Here is a 12,372-nt window from a genome sequence, read left to right as displayed (position 1 = left end):
GCCCTAGACTTCCCACCCCCCCATAAAAAAAGAGCAATCTTAGACTACATTAAGAAAAGTATAACATCCAAGACTAGGGATGTGACGGGCTCACTGTATCAAAATTGGTTATACTGCATGTGGTTTATTGTGTTGAATTCTGAGTATTACATTTTAGAATGGACATTGAATAAGTTGGAGAGTGCCCAAAGGAGAATGACCTAGTGATCATGCCCTATGAGGATCAGTTAAAAAAAGCAGGGAATGTTTCACCTAGAGAAGAAAAGATTTGGTTGGGGATGGGGGAGACAGATATATTTGAAGAGCTGTCATGTGGCGTAGAGACTGGATTTGTACAGTTTAATACCAAAGGGAGGAACCAGGAACACTGGTTGTAAATGATAAAAGGTCACATTTAGGCTTAATGTCAGGAGAGGAAAAAAACATCCTAACAAAGGGAGCTGTCCAAAAAGTTGAATAGGCTCTCTTCATCACCAGAGGTCTTTGAGAAAAGTTTAGATGGCCACTTATTATGAATGTTGTCATAGAGGGAATTCTTGACCAGATACAAGTTGAACTGAATGATATCTGATCCTTTCCAATTCTTAAGATTCTGGGGGGAAATGAACTGCATACCCAGTAGCACTTACCACAGTGCGAAGGACAGGCACGTATAAATGCTCAATAATATTCATTGAATGAATGAAATCCCAAAACAAATCTGAAATCAAACAAACCCAAACAAATAAAATGAGAATGTATAGCTACATAGAGAATTACTGAGAGTTAGGAATTATGGGAAACATTGCTTTAAAGATCTAAAGTGACCACCATTCAAACATCTGGCTGGCTGTGAGCACCCTGCCCAAAGCCTGAAGCAGCTCATGGCTATATTATTTCATCAGGCTCTGAGCTGACCTCCCTGCCTCTGGCCTCCCCTACCTCCAATTCACTCCACACTGCAGTCAGAGTCAATATTCTTTAAATATCCTTTTGTTTATGTGATTCCTCTGGAACTTGGGCAATCCTCAGCTACTTTTCCTGTCAAATCTAAACTCCTTAGGCTAGGCTCCAAGGATCCTACACCAATTTTCCCTCATTCTCACTCACTACCCAAGAGCACTCATGACTCAACCAAACTCCACTTCCAGTCTCTGCTCCTACCAAACCTACTTGCTCCTTCTCCCCCAAACAAACCTGGCTCTCAAGAGCCTCCACTTAGTCTGCTCCAGTCCTGATGTCTCCTTCCCACTTCTTCCTATCAAGTCATGACCTCTCCATTCCCCAGATGCCACCAGTGTAATTAAAGCTGACTATAAGAACATTTATAAGCCCTTGCCTGCCCCCACACATAAGGGAGCACAAAACCAGGGCATGGAGCAAACAACCTGATTCTGAGAACAAGAGTTAAAAAAAACTCTTCCACAGTTTGGTTCTTGTGAACTCCTTTGTTACCCTTATTAGACCTCTGACTCAAGTCACCTCTCTAGACCCATTTACCAATCTGCTCCTTCCTCCATCTGCAGAATTCCCAGATTCTGGGCAGTATTTCTCCACGTGAAACTCATAGAAATCACATATATACATGTATATATGTGAGAGAGAGCTTCCTCTCATACTCACACAGCAAAACCTGGCAGATTCCTTCTGCTTAATTAAATTCCTTGCCCTGACCAGTCCTAATTTAACCTAGCTGGTTGCTGTCCAACGATGCTTGAATTTTTCCTTTGGATTTTGTTTTTTCAGAGTCTAGTGACAGAAAGAACCCTGGATTATAAACCTAAGGACCTAGGTTCTCATCTTGCACCAACTACTAATTTGTGACCTTGTCACAGCACCTGGATATATTTAGGTAAAGTCACTGGGCCTTTATTTCCTCATCTATCAAATGAAAATAATATGATTAAAGAATCTTTCTCAGATTTAAAGTTAGAAGGGATCTTAGATATTCTCTAGACTGATCTACCCCCATTTTAAGAGAGAAAGAAACTAAGACACAGACTACGCTCAGAGTGTGAATCAAATGGTATCTAGAATGAATGGGACAATGTTCTGGCAAAGTTTAAAATACTAGACAGATGTAAAGGACTATTATTATACTGTAAAGGTTCGTCTGCAAATCCTCTCTGTGCATCCCATTTCATAACTGATGAAGACCAACTGAAAACTCTTATTCTAAACTATGGGGATGGTTGAGCTAAGCAGATGGAAGGTTCCATGTTTATGGCCAAGAGCAGAGGCTCTTTCCAGAAAGGCTATGTCTTAACCTCCTGAGGGATTGTCTAAGTTCAGGATTTCTGAGAAGCCTTAATAAACACAACCTCAGAAGGCTATGTCCATAAAGTCTGGGTAATCTACAAACTTGAGTTTTCCAGCTTCCTTGGATTGCTCACCTCTCATAATCTCCTTCTGGTGGATGAATGCTAGCCTCTTCCAGGATGATGAAAAGTCAAGGGTCACACATGTCATGGAGCAACTCCAAGTGAAAATGGGGAATTGCTATCAGGACAGATGAAGCAGGTGAAGGTCTACCAATGCCCACAACTTATGGCCCACCTGAGCTCTACACACTTGATAAACTAGCCAATCAATAAGCATTGTTGAAACACTTACTATGTGTTGGTCATTGTATTAGACAGCTGGAGGATACAAAGACAAAATTAAATAGCCCCTGCTCTTAAGAAACTAATATTTTATCAGGAGAAGCAACATATACAAATATAAGTATACATAGGATAAATATAAACACAAGGTAGTTGAGAGAGACGGGTCACTAACCATTGAAGGGAGATCAGGAAAGATGGCAAATGGAAAGTGGCTTTTCAGCTGAGCTTTGAAGGAAGCTAGGGATTCCACCAGGCAGAGGTGAACAAGGAGTGTATTCTTGACATGGTGGTTGGCCTGTGCAAAGACTGACAGAGATCAGGAAGTTTAGAAAAGGAGTGGGAGAAAGAAGGGGGAAAGATTATAAGTTCAGTTTTGAACATACTGAATTTGGGATGTCAATCAGACATCCAGTTTGAAATGTCCAATAGGCAATTGGTGTTATGGGACTAGAGCTCAGGAGAAGGATAGGGGCTATATATATAGATCTGGGAATCAACCACACAGAGATGATAATTAAGTCCATGGAAGCTGATGAGGTCACCAAGTAGGAGTATAGCTAGAAGAAGGCCCAGGACCTACCACATTATTACTAATAATAACACATTTTAATACCTGGAGAATTTGATTTAGAGCTAGAGTAAGCTTTCAAGGCTTTCCAATCCATTTTGCAGATGAGGAAACTGAGATCTAAAAAAGATGATATGACTTGCCCAAGATTGTAAATGCAGGATGTAGCAGAACAGTGCTTTCCCCACCACCATGCTGTGTGGTGGGTAAGGCAAGTATTATATTCTCATTTGACAAATGAAAAAAACTCAGAAAGGGAAAGTGTCTTGTCTATGGTAACACAAGTGTCTGGGGCTCAAAGCAAGATCTCCTGAAGGGTCAGGGCAGAGCCATTCCTAAGGAAGAGCCAATTGTAAACCTCAGATAACTAGATTTCTAGGATCTTTTGTCAGCTCAAAAGTCAATGAGGACTGGTGCCATAAATAGATAAATAAGTAAATAAATTATAGAAACCTTGAAGTTCATATACATGTATATGTATATATATGTACATATATATATTCATCTCATAAATCAATACTTTTCTGTCTTCCTTCTCTCCTCCTCCCACCTACGTACCAGGAAAACAAAGTGGAGGTATCTCTTCTCCTTTCAGTACCATTCCACCCCTCCCTCTTCCAAACTGTCCTTTTGTACCTACCTTCTAGGCTGTCGTGGACAGACCTGAGGTCACCTAAATTAGGTTGGCAGTGATTGGAGATTTGAGGAATACAGTGTGTCTGCACTGGCTCAGAATCAGGATGGACCCGAGTTCAAATTTGATTTCAGACACTTAACTGTGGGCAAGTCACTTAACTTCTATCTTCATTGCTTTCTCCAGCTGTAATATGGGGATGATAACAGCACCTACCATATGGGATTTTGGTGAGGATCAAATGAGATAATATTTGTAAAGCACTTAGCTAGTACAGTGCCTGGTAATACATAACAATGCTTTTCTCCTTCCCCTATCCCATCTCATCCCATCCTTCTAATTACAGAGATTTCCCTTGACCCCTAGCACACTAGTCCAGCTGAGATGCTCTGAGATAGTAGCCTTAATCCTATCCCAACCATTAGAACCACAGAATTATAGAATCTCTGAAATGAAAAGAATCCTACAGTTCATGCTGTCCGGTCTGTTTCTGTTAAGCTAAGAATGTTTTTTACATTTTTAAATATGTATTTTAAAATGTAAAAAACATTCTTACCTTGCCAGGCTATACAAAAATAGGCAGCGGCAGCAGCAGTGGGAATTGGGGTCAGGAATTTGGCTATAGTTTGCCTACCCCTAATATTTAAAGACCTCATTTGACAGATGAGGAAACTGAGGACCAAAGAGGTTTTGTTTTGTTTTTTTTTTACTTATCTAAGATGATGTCATTAATCATGCTGAGGCATTTGCCCAAGGGACCAGGAGGAGGATAATTCAAATGTTTTCTTTATTTATTTACTGGAACCCTAGAGTTATAGAATTCTAATTTAGTTTCCCAAAATTCTAGAAAGTTGCACCATTATTTCCAGAAGTTAGGCACAGCAGGCACCTAGTCACCTAATAGCTTGCTTACCCTATTTTATTCCTTCCCTCACCCTTTTTCCCAATTCCTTTTCCCTAATTCCCTGTATAATTCTCAACTTCTCCTCCTGCCTCCCTTCCTCCCTTCCCCCTCTTCCTCTCTTTTCCCCTTCCCTTCCTCTCCCTCTCAGGCAGGAACCAGGGGGAGCCATCATCCCCTCAGTGTGCTTATCCAGATGAGATCATGTGAAAAGTGAACACCAAGGGCAGCCTTAGGACAGAAGAGGGAACAGACCACCTGAAAGGTGTGCAAGAAGGGGAGGAGACAGTGTCACCAAGGAGTCAAGTCCAGGCCTTTAGTGATGATAGAGATGTATGGACTACATGAACCTTAGTTCTTTTTATTTTGTTTTCTTTCACAAAATAAAATTCTGTATTAAAATAACAGAGCATAAACTAGCTAATGATCATACTTGGGATATTTACGCTGCATTTGTATTTATTTTCTTTAAATAGGCAACATACAATTCTGAACCAGAGATCCAGAAAAGCAGGTGCCAGATGGATCTCCTGTCTCACTTAGCATAACTGCCTAAGCCTCTTATTTCTCCTCTCCCTGATTCTAACCGACCCTCAGTCATTGCTCATCAGCTTGGTGTGGTATAGAGGAAAGAGTGATGAACTTGAAATCAGGAGAGACCTAGGCTTGAATCCACTCTCTGATACTTACTAGTTGTGTGATCCTGGGTACATTAGGTTCTCTGTGCCTCAGTTTCCTTCTCTGTAAAATGGGCATAACTACACTTGCAATACATATTTCACAGAATTGTTGTGAGGACCAAATGAGATAATGTGCTTTACAAACCTAAAAGGGCAACACAAGTGTTTATTAAGTCATTTCACCTCCATCTGCCTCAGTTTCCTCAATTGTAAAATGGGGATAATAATAGCACCAACTTCCCAAGATTTTGTGAAGATCAGATGACCTAATATTTGTAAATTACTTAACACAGTGCCTGGCACATAGTAGGCACTTTATAAGGGCTAGTTATGTTTCTTCTTATTGTTTTTGTTATTATCATTCCCATTATTATCCACACAGTAGAGCTGGGTCTATCCCCCCAGTAATGGGACCCAGAGCTTTTCTCAGACTTTATGGCCAGCTCTCACCCTTTCTTTCCCACACACAAGCATTATCTATAACTATGTAAATTGTACCAAAAGTTGACATGGCAAAAGAGTCCAAATAATTGACCTTGATACCTTTGACTATCTTCTGCCTAACACTTATCTTGTCTTCCTTTCTCAGGCATATCCCTCAAGTCCTCACAAACAGATTCAAATAGTGGATGGGTTGTGGGGCTAAGCTGCCCCTCCCTGCTACTTCTTTATCAAAGATCACAGCCCACTTGACTATGTATCTGCCCACTCTGCCTATTTTGTGGCCTAATGCAGGGAATAAAATGGCCCAGGAGACTGATTTTTTGAGAGCATCTAAGGGTTCTTTCAAAATGCTTCAGATACTGTCTACAGTTGCTGAGAGACCTTACGAGGTTTTTCTGTTTCTCACTGTGCTCCTCCCTAAGACAAGCAGCTCAGCATCTATAACCCCACAAAAATAGTTTGTAACTAAATTAATTATTGCACTATATAACTCCCATGTATGAGAGCCTTGAATGTCACACACACACACACACACATACACATAGCCTACAGAAAGAAATCCCACCAGACTCCTCATCCTAGCTTCCAAAGCCTTCCACAAACTTCCTCCAACCTACCTTTCCAGACTTCTCTTTTCCTCCTTCCCCCTACCCTGCTCCAGTTAAAAGTGATCCACTTACTGTCCCTCAAGCTTTGCTTTGTGGTTTTCCTTCTGGGCCTTTGTTGTACCATTTTCTTTCTCTTGAATTCTCCCATCCTGTGTCTCCCCCTATAAAAATGACTCATTCCTCAAGGCTCAGTTCAAGTCATACTCCTTTTTGTCTGACTCCCCATTCCCCTCTTTCTCCACCTATGCCTTCCACCCCAATCTACCAGAAATGATCCCTCCTTCCTATGACCTGTTGGTACTTTTTGACCACTTTGTTACTATGACACATCCCTAAGTGCTCAGTTTGTCTAATACAGCATGGCACAGTGGATAGATCCAAAAAGACCTAGCTTTAGTTCCCATCTTGACACATAATAGCTATGTGGCCATAAGTAAGTCACATTACCTCGGGGCTTGATTACTGCAATAGCTGCTGGTGGGGCTGCGTTACTCAATTCTCTCCTCACTCTAATCCATTCTCCATTCAGCCTCTAAAATTATATTCCTAAAACACAAGTCTGATCATGTCACTCTCCTACTCAATAAACTCCAGTGGCTCCCTATTGCCTCCAGGTGCAAATACAAAATGCTCAGTTTGGCATTCAAAGCCCTTCTTGGCCTAGCCCCCCCTACCTTTCCAGTTTTCTTACTCCTTACTCCCTAACACACACTCTTCAATTCACTGATACTGGCCTACTGACTGTTGTATGAATTAGATACTCCATCTCAGGCTCTGAGCATTCTCTCCGACTTTCCCCCATGCCTAGAATGCTCTCCCTCCTCCACTCTGACTACTGACCTCCTTGACTTCCTTTAAATCCCAACTAACACCTTACCACCTACAGGAAACCTTCCCCAGCATCTTAATTCCTGTGTCTCCTCTCTGTTATTCTCTGTTTATTTTGTATAGAGATTGCTTTGTATATATGTGTTTGCATGTCGAATCCTTTATTAGATTGTGATCTCCTTGAGGTCAGGGACTGTCTGTCATTCGCCTCTTTTGTGTCCCTGGCACTTAGCATGGTGTCTGGCACATAGTAGCTACTTTAATATATTTTTATTGAATTGAATTGAATGTCCCAGAAAACTTACTAAGACTGTAAGTTGCAGAAGAAGTGCTGATCTATATTGGTTGAGTAACTCTCTTCCCTGGAAGCTCCCAACATCAATGAAATCATCAGTATAGAACAAATACAAATGTATATATCTACACACATATACATGCAATATATTTATGTATGTGTGTGTATGTGCATGAATCTGGGTCTCTTGACTTACCAGATCGTACACATATATATATACACAAATATCTTGCATACACGTACTCAGAATGAATCTCAACTAAACTGCAAAGGCAAAGCTCATCTTAAGACTTCTTCATATAATGGAAAATAGTATAATGTAGTGGAAGAAAATTGACTGAATTTGAATTCAAGAAACTTGCTTTCTGTTGTAAGATCTTGGACTAATCACTTAACCTTTCTGAGCCTCAGTTTTACCATCTATAAAATAGAAATTTTAATACTCATACTCATGACCTAACAGAATTATAATGAGGATCAAATGAGATAATACATGTAAAGTACTTTGAAACCTGTGTAGTGTGATATAAATGTCACCCGTTTAATGACTATTTCTCATAGCACATGGCTATGGGAAGTATTGAAAACTTTAAGAAACAGCTCCCATACTTCAATATTTCAGGGACCTATGATTTCACTAATATTAAAGCCCTCCACTGACACAGATTACAGCCCTTCTAAATCGTAGTAGATGACTTTAAGAGCAGCCATGGCCAAAAAATTCACCACCCTGCAGCCTACCAGATGATAAGCCTCCATACACATGTAAATATTTATTCAATAAATATGTATTAAATATATGAATGTCCACTGCTTTTCCAGTCAAGAGATCAAGGTTCTAATCCTGATTCTGCCACTACTTTACTACGTGACCTTGGCCAAGGCATTTAAACTCTCTAGGTCTCCGCTTCCTCATCTATTAAAAAGAGGCAATAACAATGTGCTTCTATGCTTTGAAGGGCTGTGGTGAGGACAGAATAAGAAAATGGATATGAACATCCTTTTAGTGATTGTAGAGTACCATATACCAACCAATGCAGAGATGAGCATTATATCCTTGGCTATAGTTTCTGAAAGAATGACTGCATTCTTTTCTTCCTAGGGGACTTGCAAAATGTCTAGATGAAATGGTGTCCCAGGAGATGGAATTTATCAGTTAAACAGGATCTCAGCCTCTAAGAGCCCAGATACCTTCAAGCAAATGGATCAAACTCCTAAGCTCTTTCTGCCCCCTCCTTGGCTCTCACAATACAAAGATCATGAAGGCTGAAACTCAGGAGATCTGGGTTTTACTTGCTGCTCTGCCACACATATGTGTGACCTTGGGGCAAGTTACTGTGCCTCTGAGGGTCTCAGTTTTCTCATCTGTAAGATTAGGGAGTTGGACCAGATGACCTCTAAAGTCTCTTCTAGTCCTAATGTTTTGTAAATCTGTGATTGCTCAAAGATCCTAGACAACAGAAACCAAACCAGAAAAAATGTCAAATCCTCAAGATTAAATTTCCATGGATTATGGAGGATTTGAGGACTAGGAAATCAGCAGGAAATCCTTAAAGCATCAAAAACTTCCCAAAGAATGGTTGAGGACCTTAATACTGGACCTAGCAACCATCTATAGCTATTGTCCAGATTGCCACTGAGGGGTCGGCAGGGGTTTGGGGTGGAGGGGAGGATGAAATGCAAATCTAAAAAAGGATGATGAAGTCAGAATCCTCATTCTGTGTACCACAAAGGTTCCAACTTAGATAGTAAGTGAAAAGATACATTGCCTATCCCTACACTGGTCTATTTGCAGGCTCAAGTGTGTCTATAAAATAATATGAGGGATAACTGTAGAGTGATGACCTCTCTTTTTAACAGATTCAGATTTATGAAGTGTTATCTCCACCAAAGCAGTCACTGGGTGGAGTAGAGGGAGAGCTTTGTACTTACTCTAACAAGACTGCCACTCCTCATAACTTTGTTGTAACCTGTCTTTAAGAATCACCTTCAAAGTCAAATTACACAAGAAAATCTACCTCATATTATAGTCCTTTCTCATTTTTATCAATACTGCCATCCATACAAACAGACACACACACAAAATATATACAAACACACATATACCACTCATACACCAAGATTCTCCAGCTTATTCAACAATATTATCTACATGTTTTGACTTTGACTAACTTTATCTTACTTCCAAAAATAAAATATACCTTCAAAGGACCAAGATTTATCATCACTGAGATGTGGTTAAAATGTGTCATAGGCTCAGAAGGCAGTTTCCAAAAAGGAATTTCTCACAATGTGTTAAGCAAGGCAGACTCGTGTGTGTGGCCTTCTAAGGTGATTGCTTTGAAGGGGACAGTCCTCATGTGGCTAGAGAAGTTTTGGTCTCTTTATTAAATAATACTTTCTCATTCTATCCATCCCAGTCTGATGAGGTTCCCCCAACCACTTCCATTTGTTCCTATGCCTCCTCCCCCACCTCCCAATTCCACCATCCTACTCCACCCCCACCTCCATCCATGCACGCACTCAGACAAATGCAGGGAGGAGCTGAGTCTTCAAATTCTGTTTCCAGTCTAAAAGGGTAACTCTAATGGATTCTGGAAGACATTCATAGCAATCAGTCCTCTTTCCCAACAGCCTCTTCTCTGGCTAAGGATAATGCTTTGGCAAGATATTTCAAAGGATTCTGTGAGCTAACAGTACCCTCCTTGAAGAATACAAGACCCAGAGAACCACTTTGATGAGTGATACATTCTAACTTGGGTGTCCCAAGTATGTGTTTGATGCTTAAGAAATCTCCCTAACTGCATAACCCTCCACATTCACACTTCAAATACATACTTCTCTCACAGACAGCCTCCACAGTCACACACTGAACTGTATTCTTAGCATATACTCTACACACAAATACAAACACATATATACTCTACACTCATTCCCCCCATGCCATCCCCTAACATAACTTTAACTCACAAATACAGCTATTGCCATAGAAAATAATGCTCACCCATTATACTCTAATTCATACTCTAACCTCAAAGACTGAGCTCAAAGAATAGGACTTCCTCAGAAGTATTCTCTGCACCACACTCTCAGATCCTGAATGACTAGATCAGGTAGAAGAGGTGAGGGGGACTTTAAGAAGTGACACTGACAACCCTGGGTAACGTGTATTCCTAAGTCCTCATCTGTTAGAGCCAGAGACCTCTACTTACCCCCAAGGCCAGCACAAGCAGACTTGGAGGGAGTCTGGGAGGCAGAAACCCTCAAGTCCACTGGGCCTGGGCCCTGGGGTCCCCCAGGTTTCCTCCCATGGCCACTTCCACCCTCCTACCTGCAAGCAGTTGCATCCAGGCACAGATCTTGTAGACTGTAGCTGTGTTGCAGAAGAAGAAGAGGGCGAAACAGGTGATGCAGCCCAGGATCAGAACCATGGACAGCAGCACGAAGAAGGCAGCCGCCTTGAAGGCCCCAGACGGGATGGTGCTGAAGTCGGTGAAGGAGCCACGGCAGGTGAGCTCCCGGCCAGCTAGCCCGCTCCCCACGCAGTAGTGGAAGAGGCCGAAGTAGCCAGGTTTAGGGGTGCTCACACTGTCGCCCACCCAGTAGGGCTGGATGAAGACCACCACGTTGATGATGGCGAAGCAGATGGTGAAGATAGCCCACAGTACCCCAATGGCCCGCGAGTTCCGCATATAATGCTCATGGTACAGCTTCGAGGCCTCCTGGGATGGCAGCATGGTGGCAGGGTTTGGGATTGGGATAGAAGGTGAGAGCGGGGATGCACTGGGCTATGGGACCAGGAGCCAGGAACCTGATGGTTAGGAGACTGGGAACTGAGAGAGGGGGTGGGGCGGGGAGAGGGGGAGGGAGCTAAGGAAATGAAGGCCTGAGAGCCTGGAACCCCAGGGCTGAGGGGTGGGAGTGAGGGGAGGAAGAACAGGGGAGGCGGGGCAAGGGCCCTAAGACTAGAGGGGCTGGGGCTGGGAGAGGGGGGGCCCCAGGACCCAGGCCCAAAGCCTTCCCAGGGGAGAAGATGCTGGGGGTAGGGAGCTGGGGGGAATGGAAAAGGACGGGGAGAAGCTGGGAGCTGGGGGGAGGCCAGAGCGAGGGGACTGGAGGCGTGGGGAGCCGGGCAGGCACTGGGCCGAGCTGAGCCGAGCTGAGCGAGGGGCCGCGGGGCCCAAGAGCAGGGGCTCCGGGGGACCAGGCCCGGAGGGCAGCAGCGCAGCAGCAAGCCACGAACCCCGAGGAGGCGGGCCGGGCGGAGGAGACTGCGGGGCCCCGGGCCGGGGCCGGGGCCGGGGCCGGGGCCAGGGCCAGGGCCGGGCCGGGAGACGAACCTGTCCGAGTCTCCAGGCGGCGGCTGGAGCTCCAGAGGGGGGCCGGCCTGGGGTGGGAGACCGCGTGCGCCGGACCCAGGCCCAGGGGTAGGAAGAACCTAAGCACCTCGGCTCCGGGGCCCCGACGGCAGCAGCATCTGCTGCAGCTTCAGCGTTGGCGGCAGCTTCGGCCCGGCCTCCATCTTTGCTCCGGTTCTCCCCCGGGGGCGCGCTCCCGCGCCGAAGCGCGTCCCCGTCACCACCCCCCTCCCCAGGCGCGCCCCTGACGGAGGCGCGCTCCTGCCCCGTGCAGGTGGGGCAGAGGAGGGTAGGGAGAGCTAGACTAGGGGGTGCGCCTTGGCTCTGACTGTAGGCTCCTACCTCTGGCCTTCCTGAGTCTAGCGGCTCCTGAGGGGAAGGGGATGGGAAGAAAAGGGTCTGGGCCGCCCACAGGAACGGGGCACCTTCGCAGACCCTCGACCTCTCCACACCTTCCCAGGTACCTTCGCT

At 44.1% G+C, this 12,372-nt stretch overlaps 1 protein-coding gene across 1 annotated transcript in view; it reads right to left on the bottom strand.

Annotated features, from left to right (window-relative positions):
• The window catches only part of LHFPL4 (LHFPL tetraspan subfamily member 4), a 30,582-nt gene extending 18,793 nt beyond the window's left edge, over window positions 1-11,789 (bottom strand). Inside the window, exon 1 of the mRNA XM_072598572.1 lies at window positions 10,875-11,789. Within this exon, the coding sequence (XP_072454673.1) occupies window positions 10,875-11,280 (406 nt within the window). The 5' untranslated portion in view covers window positions 11,281-11,789. The remainder of the gene's footprint in view (window positions 1-10,874) is intronic.
• Between the last annotated feature and the right edge of the window lie 583 nt (window positions 11,790-12,372).

The sequence above is a fragment of the Notamacropus eugenii genome, chromosome 3, assembly GCF_028372415.1.
Source record: "Notamacropus eugenii isolate mMacEug1 chromosome 3, mMacEug1.pri_v2, whole genome shotgun sequence".
Lineage (NCBI taxonomy): Eukaryota > Metazoa > Chordata > Mammalia > Diprotodontia > Macropodidae > Notamacropus > Notamacropus eugenii.
The sequence above is the reverse complement of the archived record's forward strand: the minus strand, read 5'-3'. Positions and strand labels throughout refer to the sequence as shown.